Source organism: Loxodonta africana, chromosome 15 (assembly GCF_030014295.1).
Source record: "Loxodonta africana isolate mLoxAfr1 chromosome 15, mLoxAfr1.hap2, whole genome shotgun sequence".
NCBI lineage: Eukaryota > Metazoa > Chordata > Mammalia > Proboscidea > Elephantidae > Loxodonta > Loxodonta africana.
Window position 1 is genome coordinate 76,628,978 of NC_087356.1, and position 27,344 is coordinate 76,656,321.

Consider the following 27,344-nt stretch of genomic DNA (forward strand, 5'->3'; position numbering starts at 1 on the left):
TTACAATGCACTCTAAACCTTGCTTCCTTTCCGGAGCCTATGTTAGTCTGGCTTAATAAAGTACATATATAGACACAAAACGTCTCTTTGATCCAGTGTATGCTCTCTTCAAATCAAATATAATATCTACTAGAACAAGGGTTGACAATTTTTTTTTTCTGTAAAGAGCCAGATAATAAATATTTTACACTTTGCAAGCCATACAGTTATTGTTGCAACTACTCAACTCTGCTGCTGTAGTGTAAAGGCAGTCACAGACAGCATGCAAACCAATAAGCATGGCTGCGTTCCAATAAAACTTTATTTATAAAAACAGGTGGTGAGCCATATTTGACCCACAAGCCAGGATTTGTCAAACTCTTTACTAGAGCTACTAATGGAGCACATTAAACCAAACAGCCTGAAGAAGACTTGATTATATCTTGTTAGAAAATCTTGCCATACCATTTGGAAATCCAATCTGGACACTGAGAGATTATTTAGCAGGACATGTTATTTTTTGTTCCTAAGCTTTTTTATTTCAGTGAGAATGCTGTACCTGTATATTTGGCAATATTATCCAATAAAAGAGGATACTTAGTAAGCCTCTGCATTTGGGTGGGAATGATATCCTTCAGTTGCAGACGACGACACAGCGGATTACTCTCAGCATCCTAAAATTAAAGTCAAATAATTAAATTCTTATAGTCCTAATTCTTATTAAGACCGTAATTACCTGACATGCACCATGTATTCCCCATATATGTCTACACCATCATAGTTCTGACTATTAAATAGAGATGGGAAAAAGGTGAAGATGTCTCCTCACCAAGCTACACTCTGCTTTCTCCCTTAATCACATAATAGGAAAAGGGGCCTTTATCATTAAACCAAAGACTTCTTTGTTTTCTGTTTAAACAAGGAACGAGAGCACCTATAATCAACTCTAAGAATTGCTCTTGTGTGACAAAAGGGTTTCATCCTCACCTATTCAGAAAATCTCATCACACTTTCCGTGATTGGCATTCCTAACCAAAAATTAATCAGCTAATTTGCTCTCTGACTTTCCATGTAGGCATAATGAAGTATCAGTTTGGATCTGTCAGCTCATCTACGCCAGGGGTCTGCAAGGGTTTCTATAAAGGGCCTGAGAGTAAATAATTTAGACTTGGGAGGGCATATGATCTGTCACGGTGACTTAACTCTGCCCTTAGGGCACAAACACAGCCATAGACAATAAGGAAATGAATGGGCATGGCTTTCAAGATTCCCACCCTCTGGTAGTACCAGTGGAACTCCCCTTGAATATTGCTGCAGCCTATGAATATGATGGGATATCACTCCCATGAGGAGGTTACTAATCAGTTTTCTTGGAGTTAATCAAAGTCAGAGGAACCTTTAACCCTTTCAACACCAATTATTTTCTGCTTTGAATTTTCTGTTGATACCATGTGTTTTAATGAATGGAAACATGCTGAATCATTGGGTGTGTCTGAATTTTTGGTAAGTAGTATAGACTTTTTTTCTTGCCCCCTCCTACAACCCTACCCTCAGAGTACAGTGGTACATATGTGTACCCCTAACTCGAACCCCAGAACCCAGAGGTACGTATCTGTACCACTTAAAGATTTTTCAAAATCCCTACTTTACCCAAAAAGAAAGATCAATTCAGTATCCCCTCATACGATGCCCTGTAAAAACAGTGATTTGCAGCACACACCTGTTTCTTGGCTTTCAAACAGTCATAAAGGCCCCTGCTTTGTGGCAGCACACACTATCAATGGAAAAGCAGCTTCCTAATAAACCCCAGAGGCTGAAAAAGTAAGTGGTCACTACACGTACAACAGGTAATGAAAGAGTAAAAAGAAAGTAAAGTGTCAGAGAGATACACCTCTCCTTACCTGAAAAAAAATTTTTAAAAAAGCAAATATCCATGTTGTGAACTATCTATGGGGACTACAGCCCAGAAGCGTAGGTGTTCTCTAGGAGCTGGTCCTGGCTAACAACTACAGGAAGATGCCAATTCAGTTACACAGCCAGTGAGCTTAGAAGATGACCCTGAGCTTCAGACAAGAACTGCGGCCCCAGCCAACACCCTGGATTTCAGCCTGGTGAGACTCCAAGCAGGGGACCCAGCTGAAGGAAACCCAGACTCCCAAACCACAGAAACTGTGAGATAATAAATTTGTGTTGTTTTAAGTTGCTACGTCTGTAGTAATTTGTTATGCAGCAATAGGAAACTAATACATTATGTTCCAATAGAGCTTTATTTACAAAAACAGACAACAGGCTGGATGTAGCCCATAGGCTGTAGTTTACCATCCCTTAATATACACCAACATACAGGTAGTCCCCAACTCATGGTGTATGCTAGTTAGGGTGAACTGCACCAAAATACACGTAGTCCCCAACTCACGGTGTACACAAGTTAGGGTGAACTGCACCAACACACAGCTAGGCCCCAATTCACAGTGTATGCAAGTTAGGGTGAACTGCACTTACAGCCGTCTTTTTTTATGCTTCGTGTATTTTTTAATGTATATATGTATCTATCAAAATATATCTGTAAGTTTATATGTAATGTTTTCAACCCCTCAAAGACAAATAAAGATTGTATTTATAAAGAAATTGATAATAAAAGGCAATAATAATGAAAACTCAAAAAAACAAAAAACGATTTATGTCAAAACCGACGTATGACAGCGTTGTCAGAACGGAACTCCATCATAAGTCAGGGACTAGCTGTATCTCTCAGTGGATACACCTGTTGTTATATTCTTCCCTGGGCCTGATATTAGCCCATTTTAATGTTTTGACAGTGTTCTTTTAATAGTGTGTGTGAGTCATTTCCTGGTAATATTCCATGGCAATGTGGAATTCTATGACAAGTATTTTAATCCTGACCTATATTCTTTATTATTTACCATTCCAATATCAACTTTATATCTGCCAGTAATTTAAGGAATAACTTATAGCTTTAAAAATTGTTAACATAGATATAATCCTTGTAAACAATTTAGACACAACTCCCCAGTGTTTTCTATAATTGATAAAAACTTGCATTAGTTTTTTTTTTCTTGCATGAATCACTCAACTCACTTGCACAAAAGTCTGGAATCGAGAATCCTTTTTCTGACGAGACTTGATCATTTCCAGAGCGAAAGGTTGGTTACTACAAAAGGTAGCAGCAGCATGTTTCAACTTCTCCTCTCCTGCTCCGCTGAACTGTGCCAAGAATGTAAAGAAAACAATCGAGAATGGGATATTGAGCTTATATAACGCCAGGCAAAACGACAGACAACCACAATCCTGTTCAACATTCAAGTAAGTATTCCCAAGTGACAGGAAAAACAGAACTATAGATCTATGTGGAATATCCATGTTTATCCATTAAAAAGGCTGACCTTGCATATTATAGTTTATGAAGAATATGTTCAACATTCTACTGTGGCGAGTAGCGTCCGGGGTCTTAAAAGCCTGTGAGTGGCCATGTAGGATACTCCACTGGTCTCACCCCTTCAGGAGTAAGAAAGAATGAAAAGAACTAAAGATACAAGGGAAAGATTAGTCCAAAGGACTAATGGACCACATCTACCATGGCCTCCACCAGAATGAGTCCAGCACAACGAGATGGTGCCCGGCTACCACCACTGACTGCTCTGACAGGGATCACAATAGAGGGTCCCAGACAGAGCTGCAGAAAAATGCAGAACAAAATTCTAACTCAAAAAGAAAGACCAGACTTGCTGGCCTAACAGAGACTGGAGAAACACTGAGAGTATGGCCCCCAGACACACTTTCAGCTCAGTAATAAGGTCACTCCTGCAGTTCACCCTTCAGCCAAAGATTGAACAGGGCCATAGGGAAAAAAAAAAAAAAGACTAAAGGGACACACCAGCCCTGGGGCAGGGACTAGAAGGCAGGAGGGGACAGGAAAGCTGGTAGTAGGGAACCCAAGGTTGAGAAGGGAGAGTGTTGACGTGTTGTGGGGTTGTTAACCAACGTCATAGAACAATGTGTGTACTAACTGTTTAATGAGAAACTAGTTTGTTCTGTAAACCTTCACCTAAAGTACAAAAAACTAAAAGGCTGACCTTGACATATCCAGACCTTTCCTGATCACATTCCAATGTTCTCTTGCTCTCAGACTACCACAACTTATTACCTTTCAGTCTGCACACTTATAAATTAGACAGAAAGGTTGATGTTTGGGGACTACGAGACAACAAACACCTGGAAACTGAAATTAAATTTTCATTTTCTTGGATCCTGACACCAGCAGAAAAATTACTCTGTGACTGTTCCTGGAAGCAAATCCTTGGGATTCCAGCTTTCTCTCTTACTCACTATTTATGAAACAGGGCTTCGAACCAGTTCAATGGTTCAGTCATGGCCAATATAAATAAGGCAGGGCTTCAAACCAGTTCAAAGTGGTTCAGTCATGGCCAATGGAAACAAGGGCAGCATACACATTGTGCAGCAAGCAAATCTCTTGTGTGTCGGCTTTTGACCCAAGTAGGAAACAGGCACCAGTGTCCCACTCGAAGATGGCAGCTGATCACGCCACTGTGTATGTCACCCTGCACAGTCCTGCCAATAACCGAGTCTCCCGCATCAGGAACCTGTAAGGAGCCAATAACTAATCTCCTGCATCAGGAAACTTTCAGAAGCCTGATTGATGCAGGAGACTGGATTATTGGCAGGGCTATGGAGAGCGATACATATTCAAAGTGGCATGGTAGGCCACCATCTCTGAGCAGGGCATTGCTGCCTGTTTCCTACTCGGGTCAAAAGCCAACACACAAGAGATTTGGTTGCTATGCAATGTGCAATGCTGCCCTTGTTTCTATCGGCCATGGCTGAACCCCTTCTAACCAGTTTGAAAGCCTGCCTTGTTTCCCTTGGCCATGACTGAACTGTTTAGAACTGGTTTGAAGCCCTGCTATGAAACCCAGAAACAGGTCATAACTTTTCTGGGTTGCAGTAAAATTAAATCATTGCCGTTTCACCTGTGCAGAGGCTGGAGCCGACTTGGGGGAGAGACCCACGAGTACGTGAATCTCTTTTGCCAAGTATTATACTTTTAACTGATATTTTTTAATTTGTAAGTTTGTGTATGCCATTTTAAAGTTTCTGATAAAACGCCTACTGAGTGCTCCATTCACAGTAAGTACTCTCGTAAACCACAGAGGTAATAAACTCTTTTTTAACACCACCTCAACATCTGTAATAACTGGTGTATGCTTTACACTTTTCCATACAATCTCTTATTTAAAGCCTTATTCCCAAAAGTTTGTACGTGAAGATATTTTGTGAAAAATTCTTTTGTAATGGGTTTGTAGATAAAATTCCGAGTATTTTTCTTTTCAAGTAGGACACACAGAAAGTGATATTTTAATAGGTTACTCCAATGTTGTATTCTTAGTCTATGAAAAATATGACACTTAACACGTTTAAGGATAAAACTAGCAGCATTACTGGCATGTTAGTCAATCAGAGGGCCATAAGAATACTTAAGGCAGCTGGGCTTACAAAAGAAAATAACACCCCTAACCTCAAGCAGTTCCACAGCAGAATAGCGGGAGTAAATCTAAAGGCCTATTGATAATTTTTGCTTTTTGGGATTTCTGGCCAATGCTTTTTTCTAAATTAATCCTTTGTATGTAATAGTTACAAGCCAGGCTGCTTAGTCCATTCTGTTTTTTCCTTAACTTTTTATGGGTATATCACACTGATCAAGAATCCACTTCTTTCTGCATGTTCTAAAAAAAATTCTTTGTCCTCTCTGCTCAGAAGTTTCTCCACTTCACCCTGTAGATCTATGCAGTGCAGTCCAACGAACCATGACAGGAGGACCAGCTGCACTTCTGTGCCTTATCAATGATGACTCTCACTTGATACTTGGTGTTAAACATTATTAACAGGAGATGCAACTGTTAAGATGAGTGAAGCCACTTAAGAATCAAGACATGCTATCTTAAGTCCACATGACTTGCAACTTTTTAATCAAGTTTGACATGGAAATGGATGCTACATTACGTAGTATTACAAAATGAAATGATAATCTTATAAAATTTTCTGTTTTCGGTTTCAACTTGAGCAGTGTACTGTCAAGCCAATAGAACTAGCTATAAGTTTTCTTTGTTATACTGAGATCAAGACGCAAAATGAAAACCGACAGCCACACTGTCATAGAGTAGCCATAGATAGAAGTCAAATCTTAATAACAACATTGCCAAGGTGGGCCTGAGGTTAGAAAATGCTTCGGAGAGTTGAATAGCTGCAGCAGGAAACTGGTTTATGATTCCTTGCTTCTGTTGTATGAGCTGAACGGCTAAGGAGAGATCTACTAATTGGATTAGCAGATTCTAAGCCAGATCTCACCACCAATGACAGGAGTAAGATGATTGTTTTAGTCGACTTCCTAGTCTTGAATCTTTTAAAAAGTTATTATTGTAGAATTAACACAGTCTTGTTGCATTTCCCCAAGTGGTCTATATGTTGAAGCAAATTTCTGTGGGCATATCTAAACAGTTCTGTTCAAATTATTGGAAGACTCTGGGGTGTACACCACAACTTTACTATCATTTGTAGCCTTAACTGCAGTACTTTCTTTAAAAGCCTCAGTCAAATGCACTTTTTCCTAGTAAGGCACTCTGTACGTTCTAGTTTAGGTCTCCCTGTTCCAGTAACAACTTGCACTTTGACATTTTTGTAACACTTATCATACTAGAAAGAATTAATGACTGTTTTCCTGTTGACTGTAAACTCCAGGATCTGCTTTGATCACTACTATACGCTCAGCACACAGCACAGTGCTTGGCACAAAAGTACATACGGCATTGTCGAGAATACACTGACAGCGTCAGACGTAAAGATAAGCAGATTATGACAAACTGCTGCCACATCCTCTGGACTCTTTCCTTATACTGTGAACAAGATTAAGCAATCATCACTTTTCCAGTACTGGTGATGATAGTTTTGGGGCTATGTAATTGCCTAGTGTTGTATATTAAGATTTCTAGATTTGGAAAACAGAAGACGACTAAAAATCTACATCAGATGAATTATTTCTATCAAGATCTATATTACTGTATATTCTTTAAAACACAAAGGACTAGTGTCTTTAATTTGATGAAGAAGCTGAATATATGCTCTAGACAGTTTATATTAAAAAAGTTTGCTGTCCGGAGGCAAGACAAGAAGGCAGAAAGGAAAAGAGTTGGTTGAATGGACATGGGAAATCTGGGTTGGAAAGGAGGAGTGTGCTGTCACATCATAGGGAGAGGAACTAGGGTCACATAACGATGTGTGTATGAATTTCTGTATGAGAAACTAACTTGAGCTGTAAACTTTAACCTAAAACACAATAGAAAAAAAAAAAAAGTGTGACATTTACAAAGCTTAACATTATCATTACAAAACGGTTGAGTTTGCATATTTGGAAAGGTTAGTTACTCAATCTTGATTCTCATCAATTGTCTGTAATGATATTAAAAAAAAAAAAGGAAATTTCCTTACCCAGCTCAGCAAATCTTCCCCAATCTGATCAATAACAGAAGTCTCATTCCTCTTTCGAACAACCTTCATTTGTTCATTCAATCCAACTAAGGAAAAAATTAAGTATGTAATCATTTTAAGCTGAGTATAACAAGCTAAATTTTCCAAGAAAGGATTTTCAGAGTAGTAGAGCTGCTTCCAATATCCTTAAATCTGGACAGAAAGCTTATACATCTATGAATCTCTGAGCTCTATCAGAAAAACAGGTGCCAAAGCATGAAACAACACCTCTGGAACTAGTACATTACACACAGTGCAGTTGCATCAAACATGCATTTAACATCAAGACCCCATCTATAATCACGCTAGAAGAGAACTTAAATTTAAATAGTGCACCTGACTCTGCCTACTGTTCCTCTCAAAATGTCTATGTGCACAGGCACAGGGAGGAATCGAGCCTGACTCTGGCAACGCATAATGGTGAAATCAAAGATGGCCCAGAAAGAAGTAAAAGGCATCCCATTTAGTGGGCAGGAAGGGGAGGTGATGACATGCTTGACGAAAAGAAAGACTGAAAAATTAGTTAAGCATCATAGAGAAACAATGACTTAAAAAAAGAGGAAATGATACGACTCTCTACAAAAGTCCAAGACAACTATAACCAGGGAAAGCCAGCAAGGTCAAATTTTTGTATGCCTACTCGAGTGCTCCAAGTAACAAAACAATAATTCAGTTCCTGAAAATTATCCCACCATGGGATTATATACTATTACTATTTACAAAACACACTTATACATTAAAGTAGAGGGTCAGGGAAAAAGAGGAAGATTCTCAACGAGAAGGACTGATACAGTGGCTGCAACAATGGGCTCTGACAATGACTCTGAAGATGGCCCAGGACCAGGTAGTGTTTCATTCTGTTGTGCATAGGGTCGCTATGAGTAGGAACCGACTTGACAGCACCTAACAACAACAACATTATTATATGGGACATATCTTTTGAAAAACATATATACTGTAATTCTATTATAAGAACTCAGGATATAGTCTAAACAGAGAAGAAAATATTCTCTGATGGTTACAAGAGCAGGGAGGGAGAGGGGGACTCACTACTTAGACAGTAGACAAGAACTAATTTAGGTGAAGGGATGGACAACACACAATACAGGAGAAGTCAGCACAACTGAACTATACCAACAGCAAAGAAGTTTCCTGAATAAACCGAATGCTTCAAAGGCCAGAGTAGCAGGGGCCAGGGTTTAGGGACCATGGTTTCAGCAGACACCTAGGTCAACTGGCATAATAAAAACTATTAAGAAAACATTCTGCATCCCATTTTGGAGAGTGAAGTCAGGGGTCTTAAACACTAGCAAGTGGTTATCTAAGATGCAACAATTGGTCTCAACCCACATGGAGCAAAGGAGAATGAAGAACACCAAAGACACAAGGTAAGTATGAGCCCAGGAGTCAGACTGGGCCACATAAATCAAAGACTACATCAGCCCGAGACTAGAAGAACTAGATAGTGCCCAGCAACAACTGATGACTGCCATGACAGGGAGCACAACAGAGAATCCCTGAAGGAGCAGGAGAGCAGTGAGATACAGACCCCAAATTCTAGTAAAAAGGCCAGACTTAACGGTCTGACTGAGACTAGAGGAATCCTGGAGGTCATTGTCCCCAGACCTTCTGTTAGCCCAAGACAGGAACCATTCTCGAAGCCAACTCTCCAGACAAGGATTGGACTGGATTGTAGACAGAAAAATGATACTAGTGAGGAGTGGGCTTCTTGGATCAAGTAGATACATGAGACTATCTGGGCACCTCCTGTCTGGAGGGGAGATGTGAAGGCAGAGGGGGACAGAAGCTGACTGAATGGACATAGAAACATAGGGTTGGAGGGAAGGCATGTACTGTCTCATTAGGGCAAGAGCAACTAGGAGTATACAAAAAAAAATAAAAATTTTTTTTTCAAGGTGTATATAAGGTTTTGTATGAGAGACTGATTTGATGTGTACACTTTCACTTAAAATAAAATTTTAAAAAATACATACTGTAATTAATAGGAAATTTAAGAAAATTTTCAAGGGTAATTTTGACTACTCATATTTTTTACTTTATGTACTGACTTTAGATCCTAAGCTCTACACAAAAGGTTAATTGTGGGAAAAAAAGATTCAAAGATTCAATCATTTCTTTAGGTTCCATGCTCACATATAATTTCAGGAGCACTAACATGGATACATTCACAAAATTTTACTCTTATGGTACCTTTATACTCACAATCTCTTCTCTATGGAAATGTTAGGGACAAAGAGCAGAGTCAATTTCTCTTACTATGAAGTTGAAGAATATCTTCCAAATTTGAGAAAATTTTCCGTAGTTCTGAAGGTGACAAAATTCCTTCCCTGGACACTCGCTGATAGAACACTTGATCAAGAACCTTCAGTGTTCGGACATGAGCTCTTTCAGTGTAGAACAATTCTAAGCAGAAGAAAGGAGATAAGAAATGTTACCTTACTTGCAATCATTTCATGGGGCCAAACATCAGCCACATCTGGAAGGAAGTAGCAAATGAGTTACATAATAAATGAATTAGTTTAGAGAGGAGGCAATGGCTCAGAAGTCCCCTTCTTGAGTCCATGAAACTCTCCTACATACTGGCTCTGACAGTTGAATACTGACAAGTGAAAACTATCATTCAAAACTACTTTGTATTTAAAAGTTAACAGTGTACCCTAAAACTCGGCCGTCTTTTCTGTTACAACTACAAAACTAGAAAACCATATGCTCAGACATCATACAGCCTTTATACTGAGTCCTTTTCAGAAATAACAGTACTTTTGGTTATCTTGGGGCCCTGGCGGCAAAGTGGTTAAGTGTTTGGCTGCTACCAAAAGGTCAACAGTTCCGATCTACCAGCTGCTGCTTGGGGAGTCAGAATCGACGCGACAACGGGTTTGGTTTTGGTTATCTTATCTGCCTATACACCCTCATTTTTGGAGTCAGACTTATAATTTCATTATTTCTCAATGTTATTAGAGACGGGAAGGATATTCACTCAAGTCACATGCTAAGGGCAGCAGAGGGCACAGCACCCATGTCACATATCTGCCACAGGCACGCTAGGGTGAAATAAAGAACGCTGCACTAGGATTAAGGACGACCAGGATCAGAGTTTTCACCTTATTACTTATCAGCTGTATGATCTTAATTAACTCAACTAATTTCCCTGAAACTTAGCTTCCTCACTTATAATTTATGACTAAAAATAAGAGGATGGGGTACGTGTTATCCAAAGCATTTTTCAAGTTTAAGATCATAATGCTATAAACCTTAAGTATCCTAAGGCTAAACACCTTTCCCTCTAAAATTATCAGTAAGAGTCAAAGAACCATTTGCATTTTTTTTTAGTTGAAGCGTTCAAAGATCATCTACCTAATGTAATTTTCACTTTACTTTAAAAGGCTAGCAGAAACTTGGAAGCAGACTCCAGGGCTGACGGGTTTGCTTCGCCCCTTACAAAACTCAATATATAGAAACTGAAAGAACAAAACAAAAATTGATTAAACTCACCATTAATCACTTCCTGTCTTTTGATCTCACAAGGTTTTAGTTCCAGTAACACTTCTCGACTAACAAGCTGCTGCCAGTTGGGTGGATCTGTCTCTAAGTCATTTTCAAATTGTTCATCCTCACTTTGACTTTCTCTAAAGGCTATGCTGTCAAATCTAATGAAAAGAAAATGATGAATCCCATTTGAAAACATCAGGTGGACAACGGGCAAAAAGACAAGTCTTCACAGTCAGATTTCTAAAGTATGGCTTAGCACAGAGCCTGAACGACCATCATCTCCTACCAAATAGCTAACGGTTGTTATACGCACCTGAATGGATGGCTTTTGAATGACCTGTGCTCATTAAGAACTTTCTTTTATACTGTCTAACAGATTAATGTACAGGACTGCTTTCCTTTAAAACTGGGACCTTAGGAGAAAGACAGATTTTTTTTAATGTGCATTTACTGAAAGCTACTTAAAAATTACTTACTTTCGAAAAGGCTTTGGTGTCCCATGTTCAATCGCCCTAAACAATGAAAGGTAAAGAGTCAACATGAAAACAAAACAGTGATCAAGAAATTTACGCCGAAGATACTCAAAACCGGATTAAATGGCAGTAGCTTGATAATCAGTTCTTCTGGGTAGTGTAGTGATTTAATAAAATATAAATTAAAGAAAATTTCAGTGCCTATCTAATATTTACTGCCAAAAAGTGCTAGCGCTTTCCCAAAAATTACATACAGTAAAAAATCCCAGAAAGTACAGGAATAATATGCACTGCAGAAAAACTTGAAGCACTTCCCCAACCCTCTCCAAAGGCCTGGCTGAATTACCTTTCTACTTCACACTCCTCCTCCTGCACCTGGTCTAATGGAGGAGGTGGGAAATCGAAGACGGTATTAGGGGTACGAGGTGTGCCATCTGTGGAGTCTCCAGATGTTGGTGGTTCTCCAACTTGCTTTGACCCTGAAAAGTCAAAAGTCAGACATTCAAAGAGTATTAATAGTAAAGTCACTGATTCCAAAATAAAAAATTAGTCCCCAAAAGAACTTCAACTGAATCCATAGGCACATTCTTATATAAACAACCGTAGATTAGTTAAAACAAAATTTTTAATATATCAAATTCTAAAATGCACTAAAATATAAATGTAAAAATCATTTGTAATCAGTTTTTAATATATCGATATAAAACACGGCAACAACTCAGAGTTCAGAAGAGCTTGTGATAAGCAGCAACATTTTCCTACCCCATCCTTTTCTATCCCCAGTGCCAGCCCTTTTTCGTGGTTTCAACTTTGAATTCTTTCAGTGTTCCAACTCCAAGTAATAACCTATGTCTTTTTCTTGATTGATTATCTTTTAGGCAATATCTATTTCTTCCTCCCTGACAATCTGGTTCACTTATACTTCCCGTCTTCACTTCCTCCCATTTTGTTCCAAAGTTTAATAATTATATTATTACAATTATTAATGGTGTTATTAGTTATTACCTAAATTAAGATGATACAATCATAATCTATATTTTTGCTCCATCAAGGAGTTAGCATCTCAACTCTATCCTATACTTCATCAGTTGTTTTAAAATCCTGTCACTTTTTATTTTGCTTCATGTTTACATCATGGTTTATTTCCTTGCTGTCAAAATAATATAATTTATTAAGTCTCAAATTTTTTCATCTCCTACATCATACTATCAACTGCTTCAAATCCCCCCTTTTCTTAAAAGCTTTCCTATATTCTCGAGCTCCAGCCTGGGGCAGTGGCGACCTGCGACAACCACCATCATCCTAAAACTTTCCATCACTGCTTTCCTGGGTTGTCTCCTGGACCCATAAGATTTTCTTAATTTTTCCTCTCATTTTGCTGGAGTGTGTATCCTCAAATAATTTCCAAGCAAAAGGTGTGTTTTAATTAAGCTTTCAATCCTTGCTTCTCTAAAAATGTCTGTTCTTTCTTCATATTTGTTAGGGCAGTTTGGGTGGATACAAAGGAGCCCTGGTGGTACAATGGTTAAGCACTCGGCTGTTAACACAAAAGTTGGCAGTTCAAACCCACCAGCCACTCCTTGGGAGCAAGATGTGGCAGTCTGCTTCCTTACAGATTTATAACCTTAGAAACACTACAGAGCGGTTCTACTCTGTCTGCTGGCATTGCTGTGAGTTGGAATTGACTCGATGGCAATAGGTTTTGTTTGTTTGTTTGTTTTGGATGGGTGGGTATAGAGTTCTAAGTTTAAAACCAGTGTTATTCAGAAAGTTGAAGCCAGTGTGCCTTTGCATTTTAGCACCCACTGTCATCATGAGAAGTATGATGCAGCATAATCCCTCTTCTCTTTCTCTTAGACGCTCTTAGGACTTTTTCTTTATTCCTGGCACACTGAAATTTCCAAGGACATTTTAGGTATGGGTCTTTTTTTTTTTATTATTATTCATTGTAGTTGGTTCTTGGGGAGCCCCTTCAATCTAAAAACATGTATTGTTTTTCAACTCTGGTAAACTTTCTTCTATTGTGTTTTGTTAAATATGTTTCATCCATTTTCTCTGTAAAAATATAATGTAAAGAGATGGATATTGGACTTGGACCTCTGTAATGGCTATCTATATGTTTTTTTTCTCTCAAATTTCTACGCCTTTAATGTTTCCAATCTACATTCTGAAATATTTCCTTGACTTTATTTTCAGGGACTTCTTTTAATTCTGGCTGTAGTAGTGGTTTGGAAGTATTGATTTCTCAAAAAAATAGCACACCCATTTTCTTCTGGTGCATAAATGATAAACAGCTCGTATCACACAATGCAGGGGTCAGAAGCTGCTGACACAGTTGTTTTGATTACAGACCTTCAATTAAATTCATCATTTTCAGCTCTACTTATTATCCATGTGCTGCGTAACTCATCCCAATTCTAAGACCAAAGTCTCTTCAGGGATCCAGTGGGCGTACTGGCTTCCATCCTGGGCCCCTTACACAGATTATGGATTCTGGCTTCCTTTTCATTCTTTCATCTATCTAACCACTCTTGTTTACTTTCTTTCTCCCAAATATTTATTGAAATCTCTTATTTGCTGGTAATGTTTTCCCTTCCTCTACTTCCTTTCACTCTGCAGTTTTTGTTTATTCCTTTAAATAAACAAAACCATTGCCTTCGAGTTGATTGCAACTCAGAACAACTCTATAGGACCAGGCAGAACTGTCCTATAGGGTTTTCAAGGAACAAGTGGCAGATTCAAACTGCCGTTAGCAGCCCACCTCTTAATCACTGCACCACCAGGGCTCCACTCCTTTAACTACTATGTTTTTATTTCAATGAACTATGGGAGTCTTCAAATATCAATGAATATACTCAATCCAACATCTTCAAAATTCCGTATTTGACAACATTCCCAGACTTTTCTCCAAACGTCATTTTCATATCTTTCTCTTAAACAGAAACCTGTCCATCCCTACCCCTGATCCCAGAAGAGGGGAGTTACCTCTCCTGCTACAGTCCTTTCAAACAGATGCCGGCGCTTCTGTCATACACTGTGTACTTCAGGGTGGTGAGGAAATGGATACGCTCCTTGTTCCTCAAAACTGATTTCAGACTATTACCTTGCTGCCTCTTCTTATCAAATGCCTTGCTCCACTGAGGCTCACACCCTCTGGATATTATCATGCCTCCATCTTAACAACAATCATCCACCAACACTGAGCCTTGGCTGCTCGCTCGGTCTTCCTCTCCATGTAGACAGCACACTAGGGGACCTTTGCACCCACACCTATTGAATTATTCAAACCCCTGGCTCCTTGGTTCCTTGACTTCTTCATCTCCAGTAACCTCCTCTCTGCCACCTCCATGACCCATACACACAGCCTTATCCTTGATCTTGTCGTCATGAGAATCTGAACCACCTCTAAAATCACTAATACAGACAGGCATGCTCTTCTTCAATCAAAGCCACCTATTTTCCCAGCTCGCTTGTTAAGACATCCATTATAACAAGTATGAAGAAATACGGTACGATTTCTCCAATAAGCTCCTTTCCCAATTATCGGCAACAACTACTTCATAGCACTCTTTACTCTTCAAACCCCTTTGCCCTTCTTAAATCCCTACTCTCAGCAAATAACCTAGCCCTTCACATACCCTCTGCCTCCCATCTCCTTCTCAAGCCTTTCTTCTGTTGGTGATACCCTCTGTCTCCCACATTTTCAACCTCTTTCTCTCAACTGGCTCCCCCTTAGTATTAAAAAATCTAGTATCTCAGACTTTAAAAATGTCTTCCTTAGACCCCCCATGTTGCCTCTACCTACTGACCAGCCCCTCAACACTCTCTTTCCTGTTTCTTTATGGGACTTAGCACAATATGAAGCTTTTATTTGTAGGACTGTCTCCCCCTGAGACTAAGCAGCATCATTACCGCATGCTAACATCTAATGCAAAGCTAATGCCTGATGCCTGGCAGAGAGTTTAATGAATCTTTTTTGAATGAGTGAGAACTAGAAATTATCACTCAGCATGTATTTGTCAATAGGTCCTTCGGTGGCACAAGTGGTCTGCCCTCAACTACTAACCTGAAGGTTGACAGTTGAAACCCACCCCACAGCACCATGAAAAAAAAGGTCTGGAGATCTCCTTCCATAAAGATTACAGCCAAGAAAACCCAACAGGCTAGTTCCACTCTGCAACACATGGGGTCGCCATGAGTCAAAACCAACTCAACAGCAATGAGTTTTGCTTTTTTATATTTGTTGCTGGTTGTGGCATGTTAAGATTTTAAAACTAAATTAAACTGGGGTTCAGTCTTGACTAAGTAACCTGCTACTAGATTTTCCAGTTAAGGTGTTTGTTCTAAAATCATGATACTTAGTTAAATTGAACTATAGCATTAGCTCACCCATATCATTCTCTTTCCCTCCTTCCTGGGAAAGAGTGGTCCCTGCAACCACAGAGGACGTGGGATTGGCAGGCAGATATCCAATATCTGGTCCTTCATTTGCTATTCCACTCTGGCGCAACTTAGCAGAGTCTTGAGTCTCAGGACTCAATGATGAGAGTGTGGATAAATGTTTAGGATGGCGCTGCTTCTGTAGTTCCATGGCTCTGCCAACTGAACAGAAAGCAATGGTTAGCGATATGGGCCGCAAAACAGTTAAACAAAGATAATAATGTAAAAGGATCTGAAAAATGCCTGGGACCTGGTAGGCCCTAGAAAAATATTAGTTGAATTATTATACAGAGTCAGAAATAGATAGATGGATAGACAGACAAATGGAGGGAGAGAGAAAAGAGGTAGGCAGAGAAAGGCAAAGGAGAAAGAGGAGGAGATGGAGGAAGGATGAAGAGAAAAGGAAGGGAGGAGACGAAGAGGAAGGGTTATGAGAAAAGGAGATGGGGACAACAACAGTGGGGAGAGCAGAGAGGGAATGCTCAGAGACAGAAGCAGATTCCTAAGGAGCTGAGCTCGTGTGTAAGAGTGAAGGTAAAGCCTTAAGCTCTGTGAACGCTTAGCAAGCCTCCCACCCCACTTCTGCCCAATGCCCACAGCTGTCTCATCACGATATGCCTCAGGCCATCCAGATGATTTCCCACTCTGTTCTTTATCCCTGTTCACATCAGTCACCACAAGAGGCTAAAGTCTCTCAGGTCATCATCCTCCACAGCACTACACACCCTTACACAGCTTTGTACAGTCCTAATCTAACCCTATCTCCCCTAATTCATAAAATCCTTCTTCTGTACCCCTAGAACTCGTGGTTAGTATCTGTGAAATCCTCCATCTCCTCAACCTGCTCTCTGAAAATTTATTTCATCTTCTGTGTTTCTCAACAAGGGGCGCTACTGGCATTTCAGTGAAAATTCCTCACTGTGTGGGGCATTCAGTATCACTGTTCACAACACCCACCCCAACTAAGGTGATGTTTTAAAATGTGGTACTGCCAAGGTTGAGAACCACTACCTGATCGAGTTAAGTCTCTCCCCAGTACCACCCTCCCTAATTCTCCTACAGCCCTCTTGAGTGGGCTGACCTCTCTCCATTGACCTGGGGGTGGAGGAAGATCATGAAATAAAGTACATTGGAGAGGTGGAGAGATCGCAGAAGAAATGTGGAGACAGTCAGTAATATAGGTATAAAGAGATTAAACAAAGTATGTTGGAGAGATCTATGTACACTTTTCTTAATTTAACCATCACAAATTGAATGCAAGCAAAATCAGAATACATAAATTCTGCCATGAATAACTGATGTGATACTGTACTGCCATTAAAGATGTTTATGACAATTATGTTGCAACATGGGGGTACGCAGTTCAGAAATAACACTGAAAGGAAACACGGCACATTGGAAGCTCAGTGGGGTTAGATTTAAGTACACTCTTTTCCAGTAATTCATCCTAGCTGAATGAGTCTCTGATATAAAGACTGCAGGGAACGGTGCGAACGCAGCATTTTAAACTTCAACGTACTCGCACTGTTGTCATGGCGGCTTGGTCTCCTTGGGGGTCCCAGGATGCTGGTGAATCCTCTTCGCTTCCCTTTTTCTTCGCCTTCCCTATCTTTCTTCATGCTGTGCTAGAGTGGATATATACAATTAAAGATGTAAGAGATGTGTAAAGAACAGATGTCTTTTTACTGCTTTCAAACACAGAAATGCAATCTAATGGTGAGTTGACAGAAACTGGTTAAATACAAATGGAAGACACACACACACACACACACACAGAGAGCACCCATCAGAGGTGAGTATACAGCATTGTGTATGCATCAAACTCAAGATGTCTTCTCAGATCCTTTAGAGCTGACAATTTTGGAAAATAAAAAGGTAGTTTGATAACACATTTACCAGGAACTTGTTCTAAGCAATTCACTCACATTTGACAAATGTTTACGCAGCTCAGAATGTATGAGGGTGCTTGGCTAAAAGCTGGGGTTACACTGATGAAGACATAGACAAGGTCCTCACCCTCAATCTAGCAAACATTAAACAAAAACACAAATAATTACAAACTGTAGCAGATACTAAAAATGAAAAGTCTAAGGCAGTGAGCTGGGGACGGTACTCTGTGTAAACCACTATTTACACTTTTTGCACTGTCTAATAATTCAGTCTTAACTCTGGATTTCTTACTGGATTTTGACTTTCTTGAGAACAAGGACCATATCTTACATCTATTAGGATGTCTAACGCTAATTTGACGAATAAATAAATACAATTAAGAGAAGGAAAGCACTACAACCAAATGTAAAGAGGCACAGAGGCCCTTAGTCTCATGGGACAATTCAGTCAGTTGGCATAATATAGTTCACAAAGTTCATGTTCTGCATTCTAGGTGAGGTGAGTAGCATCTGGGGTCTTAAAAGCTTGTGAGGAGCCATTCAAGATACAACTATTAGTCCCTACTTGTCAGAAACAAAAAGGAAAGAAGGAAACCAAAGTCTCAGAGGAGAAAGTAGTCTACAGCGCTAATAGCCTACATAAGCCACGGCCTCATCTACCCTGAGACCAAAAGAACTAGATGGTGCCCGGATACCACTATCGATCGAGCTGATCAAGGCCACAACAGATGGACCCTGATAGAATGGGAGAAAATCTGAACAGAACTCATTCTTAAGAAGTCCAGACTTTCTGGACCAGTTGAGACTAGGAGATTCTCTGAGACTATCACCCTGAGATACTCTTTAAACCTTGAACTGAAACTATATATCCCAAGGTCACCTTTTGGCGAAATGACAGATTGGCACACAAAATAAAGGATATTACCCATGAGTACGGTACTCCATTACAAAACCATCTCTTTGAGACCAAAAGGTCAACAATTACTCTAAAGGCAAAGATGAGAAGATAAGGATACAGGGAAACTAACGTACTGGAAATGGAACTACCAAAAAGCAATTAAAAAGAACACTGACACACCATGAAAAATGTAACAAATGTCACTGAAAAATCTGTACAGAAATTGTAAAATGGGAACCTTACTTGCTGTGTAAACTTTCACCAAAAACACAGTAAAATATTATTTAAAAAAAAAAAAAGAAAGGAAGCACAAAGACTTGAACACTCCGTTATCATTCCAGTCTCACCTTGATTTTTGGAAGGAATCCAATCCGACCTCGCTTGTGCTCCAAATTTCGAGGTTCTTTCACTTTTACACCCAAATGCTTCATGTACATGAGAATAACATACTGCATTGTTGAACTGGAAAGGAAGGGATTAGTAAAATAAGACTTCTGAGATGGGGCGTGATTAGAATAAAGACATAAAATGACATCAAACCCAAAACTCCAACTCTGGAATTCTTGGAGTTAATTCATCAAGCAAAAAATAAGGAATTATCTATTCACTGCAGACAGGAAGGGATTCCATTCAAGAAGTCACTAGAATATGAATCAGATAAAAAACAGGCCACCAGAGGGAGACCACAGCCTATATTTTTAAGTTAAAAGAAAGAAGTCATAATTTAGGGCTGACAGGAGAAAACACAGTTTGTTTGTTTGTTTGTTTGTTTTTCTTAAAACCCCAGGATTAAACAGTTATATTACCTTTTATCTTCTTCTATGGCCTGAGCAGTCATCCTAAAAGCAAAAATGTTAAAAATGAAATATGAAAGTTTAATAAAAGAGTTGTTATTATACTCAGATACCTGAAACAATAGAACAGAGTCAAATGCCTTGGTCCCTATCCTAATGTCCCCTAGAATAAAATGCCAAAAGGGACTCTAATCCACAAAGGGACTACGTGCTTTTCATGCTCATGTCATCGAATGTACATGTTACGTAGCAAAAAAGTATTTCCAAAACCAATGAAAACATTCAACCTATTTTTGATCACCGACTAGAAATTTTAGAGTTACTCATTTAATCAACATCCAGAAAAAGAAACACAAGGACTTTACCAGAAATAAGATATCATCAGAGAGGGGGAAAAAATTCCAGCTTCTCAAGTATTGTGACAAAATAAACAGCTCCATGCATAATCTGACATTCCTTCTAAATTTGTTCAGCTCATACTTCAAGCATAATTATGTGGCATCTCAGTAGAGAGGGCGTTTCCACATATACTTCTATTACTTACAACACTTCTTCAATTTTGGCAACGATCTGTTCTGCACATGCCCGTTCCTTCTCCAAAGTTACCCGGTCCTTGTCTCGCTCTGCATCGAGTTTAGTCAGCTCACTTTCAGCCAAAGTCAGCCCCATACTACGCTTTTGCCTAAAAAGAATAGGAGAAATTTCCTCATATAACTTAAGAAAAACTATCTTCCTCTGGAGTTGGCTCATCGGACTCCCCACAGCTATGAGTTTCTAGCTACAGGCAAAATGACACAGTGTTCTACATCTGTACCCATGTCACCTAGGATGCCAGAGGAAAAAAATTCTAGAGACACTCACTCAACAGAACACACATCCTAAAGGGACACACTTAGCACAGAGCCAGTACTGAGCTCAAATTCTGAAAGCTTACGGAATGGGGACCATGGGCTCTCAGTTCTACTCTAGCCCTTTGACTCCAGATGTTCATTCTACTTGTAATATGGTGATAAAGACCGTATACGGTTTACCTGGCACTAAGGTAAGGATGGAGTCCCTGGGTTGGCTGCTTGACTACTAACTGAAAGGCTGGCTGTTCAAACCCTCCCAGAGGCATCTCAGAAGAAAGGCCTAGTGATCTGCTTCCAAAAGGTCACAGCCTTGAAAACCCTATGGAGCAGTTCTACTCTATACACACAGGGTTGGAATCAACTCGATGGCAACTGGGTTTTCTGGTTTTAAGATAAGGATTAAATGTGTAACATTTCCCGATCAAAAAAAAAAAAAAAAAAAAAATTTAATTCAGAATGACCTTATTAGCTTATATCTACTGCCAAGATTACCGGAAATCTTCCAAGTGCCTTTGAACTTCTGGGTGAACTCTTTCTTGCATAGTTTGGATATAATGGCGATGCAGATCCTCAGGAATAAGCTCTGGTCTTCTCTTTTCTGCAAAATGGAAAGGAAAGAAGCATTCCGTCTAAAGGTATGTTCTGTGCATTACAGCTGGCAAGGGGTCAGCGCTATCTGGGGGAATCCGACCCGAGGGGCAGCCGAAGAGAAGTGCCTCAGCGCTTTTCACCTCTCTGATTTCAGAACTCGGGTTTCATTAACCTTAAATGTATTATAAACTTTCCTTCTCTTTCAATTCGTGTGACCAATTAGACACCACATGACACAAAAAACTTTCTTTAAAGATGAGCTACATATCTACAGAAAAGTAATTTTCCAGGATATTGGTGCTCCCAACTTACCTAGGTCTATAGATATTTCATCAGGAACAGAAACTTTCAGGTGCTAAAACAAAAATGCAAACAAAAATTGAAATAGCACAAAGGGATTTTCAAGATGTATATAAGTGCTTGTATAAACTAAAAGGATATAATACGACTTGGGATACCTGTTCTTAAAAGCATACTCATACATAAACTCATTTATTGAGTTCCACTCATCCAAATTTCACAGCTTTGGAGCACAGTATTGATTAAACTTGAAAATAAACCCTCTTCCCAAGAACCATACTGTAAAGAAAATATCTACGGTCATTTCACTAGGTTACTGAACGCTTCTGCACCATATTTATTCCTAATGAATATGCTGCCTTGGGCTTTTTAGAATCATTGGTTTATATAATCAGTTATATATAATTTTAAGTCAATACAGATAAAATCTAAACAAAGCGTCTATTATCGTATGAAGATTTACTGATATATGACCATGATTTTTATTTTCTGTATCTGAGATATTCACACTACAGACCATGATACTCACAGTCATTTTTCCACATAAAGAATTGTCACATTAGTCACACGCCCAACGAGAAGGTGTTGTAGGACAGTGTTGAGTTTTTGGAGTCTTCTATCTCCAGTAATTTATTGCTGAACTAACTAAGGGGGCTATCTTATAATTTACCTCGTCTTAGCTAGGATTTTCACCATAATAACTGCAGTTTTTGGTCCCATTATCAGAAGGTGGTTTTCCCTCATCAGTTTAGAATCTGTCTTGAAAAAAATTACTCTGCATTAAGAGGAAATGTCTTAACCTCTTCGCACTTATTCTGGAGAGCAGACCCACTTAAGTCATGAGCTTCCAGAAACGAAACAATTCCTACGAGACATGAAGTTTTAAGTTTGAAAGAATCACTTCTAAGAATTAGATTTCTCTTATTCATTTAAAGAACAACGAAATGGGTTTCAAAGCTTCCTCTTTAACTGAGACTGCCACGCGGTTGCACAAATCAACTTTCTTAAAAACACATCTAGCGGAAGTGCACAAAGTAGACAAAAGTTCATTTGTGTATGTGGGTGTTTATATAAAATAAATATCACTTGTAGCACTAAAAGAATGTGAAAATTATATAACTAGAGTTCTGATTTCACTTTGATGATATATAGCTCATGGGTAGCAAAACATCAAGTTTTAACTTAGCTTGGAGCTCCCTTTAAGAAATGTGAGATTCAAATATACTTGAATATATTGTCATTTCTTCATGGGAGCAAATTATTTTAATAAAAATAATGCATAATAGTTTAAATAATGGCAGCACATCAGAACTGTAATTCATTCAACAAATATTTAAGTGCCCACTACATGCCAGGATCTGTTCAACGTTGGGGACACAGCAGTGAACAGACAGAAATATATGCCTTAATGGAATTAACACCCAGGGCAGAAGAGGAGGAATATAGGCAAAAATAAATACATAATTTCTATGGACAGAAATAAAGCAGGAAAAGTGCCAGAAAATGAAAGGAGTGAAATCTGAGGAGGTTGGTCAGGGATGGCCTCATTGGGAAGATAACTGTATTTAGCAGTGTGAAGGTATGCAGACGACTTTGTAAAGGAATGCAAAGAAAATGGGGCCAACCAGGAGAGATTGGTGGAGCCGAAGTGTATTTGTGCGTGTTTGTTTTAAGATAGGAGAAACAACGATATGTGAATGATTCAGCTGAAAACAAAACACAGCTGATGCAGGAGAAAGAGGAAATAATTGCTAGAGTGAAGTCTCTGAGTAGGTGTGAGGAAACAGAAACCAGTGCACACGGGGAAGAGTTGACTTCAGGCAAGACCACGGACAATCCATTCATGCCACCAAGGGCAGAGTATATGGTCTGAGAGAGTGAGGAGATGAAGGCAGTAGGTGTTCTCTTCTACATGCTTTAAATTTCTCAGAGAAATAGCAAGGTCATCAGCTGAGAGAAGAAGAGAGGAAGTGACAGAGGTTTCAGAAGACAGAAGGTACATAGCAGTCATGTAAGAGAACTGCAAAAGTGGAAGGACTAGGAAGTGCACCAGGAAGCAGCAAGGGCTAACTGCTATTTACCCTGTAACAAGGCTAATAATAAAACTAACTAGAGTTTAAAAACTTTGCTAAGATTTCTATTGGTAAAACACTATTACTGTTTGTTTCACTGTTAAGATCTTTTTCATCACCTTTTACTTAAATTTGTGCCTCCAAACTTCACAGAGGGCAGCCACAGTTCAATTATGCAAGTATTATCCCCTGCATCCTAATATATAAACATATATCATACTTGACATCTTCTTCACTCCCTCACTCTAATTAAGCACATGTATAAACCCCAATACACATATATACACCTACTGTGAGAATTCACATGCCTACAACTGATTTAGAAAGGATAAAAAAATAAGTCAAGAGTAGTCAATAATTGAATATAGGGGTGAAGCTATGGGACCCAATTATTTTTTAAGGAGAGACTATCAAACACAACATCCAATGCACAAGAACCAGAAAACGAAATAGGTAACTGGGACCTCATAAAAATTAAATACTTATGTTCATCAATGGACTTTATCAAAACAGTAAAAACAGCAATCAATAATTGAGATGTAATACAGATGTCAGAAAATACAATAAAGTCCAAAAACACAAGGATGGAAGGTTAGAAGCAGGAGGCCAATAATTCAATGTACTAAAGCAAAGATTATAACTTTAATTTGACAACTTACTGCAGATCGATCCAGGAAGAACTGATGAAACTCAAGGAAGACTCGACGAGTCTCCTTGGAATTGGTCTGTTTATACAGGTCTGAATAGAGATAACAGAGCTGCCGCAGAGAAAGTAATAGAAAAGTTAAAGTTAGAAATCACAAAAAAATGTAATCTGCTACATCACTGGGTAGGAATATTTGGAATAGGTAGGTCACCATAACCAATGTACTTGTGAGCATGTAACCAAGTCTTTAAAAAAAATTAATAACATTTTAATTATCTTTTACTTTATGTATATAACTGGAAGACTGAAAAAAGGCTCACTTCTCACGCAAATGTGAAATGCATAATGGTATATAAATCAATATAAGAACTCTGAATTGGCTAAATCATAAAACATATTACCAATGTTGCAGGGTCAAACTGTGAAACCACATGGTGTAAGAAAACAGCCAAATGAGCAGGACGAGATTTTAGCAGTTCAATGCTCTGGAAACAGCTGCACTGTCCATTGATCTAGAAAAAGAAATTATTGAACATCAATAACTTCAACACACAAATCAAAAATGCACTGTAGGCTCAACTTCACCTAACTGTCCAAATTCTACTCTGACCTACCCTAATTATTTTATGCTTTAAATCAGACAGAAAGGATTAAGTTAGATATTACGAAAATTCAATATTTTAAAAAATTCACTAGAATTTATTAGCAACATAGGCTATGGACTCTCTTCCTCTCAACATGCAACATCTCTCGGGGAGAGATGGGAAAAAAGACCGTCTGCAGAAAACGGAAATTGAGGAGATGATTTTCAGGAGCTTCAATATTTATAAATTGATTTTTTTTATCGGGTACTACTCTGACATATACGGGGTCATGATGGGTTGGAATCAATTCTATGGCAACTTTTTTTTTTTCCTCACCATTCAAATATCAGTATATTAAAAATAGTTTAAAAACATTTCTAAAAAGACAATGGAAGGCCTTTTGCCTAACAATGAAATAGCTCTTCCGTTTACTTTGGGACTAATCACAGAAATGGTGGTAGGAAACAGAATTGTATGATTTTAAGTAGGGAACTCCTAGAATACTTGTATATTCCCTAAATACAATGAACACAGAAAACAGTAAGAGTGTAGGTAAACTAGCATCACAATTTCCATATAGTTTTTCATCTTCACAAAAATAGAGAAGAAAGTTCATCTAAGAGAACAGACAAGAATCCTTCACTTTCCCATGTGGGGAGTTTGTAAATAACTATTGATTGCTCCATGACCTAACTCTTAAAAACCTCCCCCAAAAGAAAACTTCAGACCCAGATGGTTTTATTGAAGAATTTTACCAAATAAATTTAAGCAACAAATAATACCAATTTTATATAATCTCTTCCAGAAAACAGAAAAGGAGGGAACACATTCTATAATGCCAGAATTACCCAAATACCAAAAAACAACAAGCAGTGACATCACAGAATAGACACCACATAGAAAGAAACTACAGACCAATATTCCTCAGCAGAATATTACCAAATTGAATCCAGCAATACATAACAATAAAACATCATGACCAATTGTGGTTCGCTCCAGGAATAAAAAGTTGGTTCCATATTCAAATGGAGTTCCTGGGTGGTGCAAATAATCAACATGCTCAGCTGTTAACTGTAAGGTTGGAGGTTTGAGTCTACCCAGAGGCACCTTGGAAGAAAGGTTTAGCAATCTACTTCTGAAAAATATGCCATTCAAAACCCTAAGGAGCACTACTCTGACATATACGGGGTCACCATGGGTTGGAATCAACTCAATGGCAACTTTTTTTTTTCCCTCAACATTCAAATATCAATGTAATTTACTATATTAACAGACTAAATAAGAAAACTCATACGATTATCTCAATAGATTCAGAAAAATCATTTAACAAAATTCAACATCCATTCATGATAAAAAAAAAAAACTCTTGGCAAACTAGGAACAAAAGGAAACTTCCTTAACCTAATAAAGGCATTGACAAAAAACTACAGCTAACATCAGACTGGTGAAGAGACTGAGTGCTTTCTCCCTGAGACCAGGAATAAGGCAGGGATGTCCTGTCTCATCACTCCGATTCAACCTCATAGTGGAAGGTCTAGCCACAGCACTAGGGCAAGAGCCAGAAATAAGAGATACACAGATTGAAATATATTTGTCTATGTAGAAAACCCCGAAGAATTTACAAGAAAAAAAAAAAAAAAACTCCTAGAAGTAACAGGAGAGTTTAAGCAATATTGCAGGACACAAGATCAACAATCAAGCTGATCGTATTCCTATACATATGCCACTGATAAACAACTGGAAGAATTTGAAATAAAAAAATACCATTTATAATAAAGCCAACAGTATTCCTATACATAAACCATCAACGAACAATTGCAATTTGAAATAAACAAACAAAAAATACCATTTATAATAATACCCACCAAAAACCGAAGTACTTAGGTATAAGTCAGTGACCTAACTCTCATCAGTTTTAAAATCCAAGTCATTCCTATCGGTGAAAGCTGAAATAAGCAATTAACTTAAGGGACTACCAGCTCTGATATTTAGCTTTCAGCCCTTACAAAGTTATTTCAAGCTCCAGAAAGTGTTAAGTTTTGCAGTAAATCAGACATCTCATAAAATTAGTAACTTATTTTTTAGAAAAAATGTCATCACCTGTTCATGTTCAGTGCCAAAATCATCATCCTCTGCCCCAATAATATGAGGTGTTATACGGGTTGAAGGACTCCCGATAAGTGACTGAGTATCCTGGTAGCGTTCAGAGAAAAGGAACAGAAAAATTATCCGATGGTCAAATTTCAAAGAAGGAATAAAGCCAAACTGATACTAAAAAAAGACATGATTCACTTAACTTTTAAAATTATTAAAGCCTTGGGGTTATCTTCTTATTTATGTTTCAAGGTACTTTATTTACAAGGAGTCCCTGGGTGGCATAAAAGGTTAAGGGATCCACTACTAGCCAAGTGACTGGCATTCTGAACCCACCCAGAGGCCCCTCAGAAGACAGCCTGGTTATCTGTTTCCAAAAGGTCACAGCCTTGAAAACCCTATGGAGCAATTCTATTCCGCACATGTGGGGTCACCATGAGTCAGAATCAACTTGAAGGCAACTAAAAACAACTTTATTTTCAAAGTAGTAGTTCTCAAATTTTCAAGGCCATGAATCCTTTCAGCACAAAAAACCACCATAATAGTACTAATTGCTTTTCATGGGAAAAAGCATTTCCTCTGGGAACAGCAAATACCCTTTACCCACTCACTATACTGTTGTTGTTGTTGTTGTTGTTGTTGTTGTTGTTGTTGTTAGGT

The 27,344-nt window shown here is 38.6% G+C and overlaps 1 protein-coding gene across 2 annotated transcripts in view; it reads right to left on the minus strand.

The window, feature by feature from the left end:
- Nucleotides 1-27,344, minus strand: part of ARHGEF12 (Rho guanine nucleotide exchange factor 12) — a 172,957-nt gene that overhangs the window by 22,487 nt on the left and 123,126 nt on the right. For both annotated transcript variants that reach the window (XM_010597934.3, XM_010597933.3), the window contains 17 exons: nucleotides 26,691-26,783; nucleotides 24,408-24,518; nucleotides 24,020-24,118; nucleotides 21,301-21,343; nucleotides 20,890-20,995; nucleotides 20,091-20,228; nucleotides 19,559-19,591; nucleotides 19,100-19,214; nucleotides 17,485-17,590; nucleotides 15,915-16,127; nucleotides 11,872-12,004; nucleotides 11,529-11,564; nucleotides 11,056-11,210; nucleotides 9,817-9,963; nucleotides 7,501-7,586; nucleotides 3,079-3,204; nucleotides 539-653 (listed from right to left, as the gene is read on the minus strand). In XM_010597934.3, coding sequence (XP_010596236.2) covers nucleotides 539-653; nucleotides 3,079-3,204; nucleotides 7,501-7,586; nucleotides 9,817-9,963; nucleotides 11,056-11,210; nucleotides 11,529-11,564; nucleotides 11,872-12,004; nucleotides 15,915-16,127; nucleotides 17,485-17,590; nucleotides 19,100-19,214; nucleotides 19,559-19,591; nucleotides 20,091-20,228; nucleotides 20,890-20,995; nucleotides 21,301-21,343; nucleotides 24,020-24,118; nucleotides 24,408-24,518; nucleotides 26,691-26,783 — 1,855 coding nt within the window. The remainder of the gene's footprint in view (nucleotides 1-538; nucleotides 654-3,078; nucleotides 3,205-7,500; nucleotides 7,587-9,816; nucleotides 9,964-11,055; nucleotides 11,211-11,528; nucleotides 11,565-11,871; nucleotides 12,005-15,914; nucleotides 16,128-17,484; nucleotides 17,591-19,099; nucleotides 19,215-19,558; nucleotides 19,592-20,090; nucleotides 20,229-20,889; nucleotides 20,996-21,300; nucleotides 21,344-24,019; nucleotides 24,119-24,407; nucleotides 24,519-26,690; nucleotides 26,784-27,344) is intronic.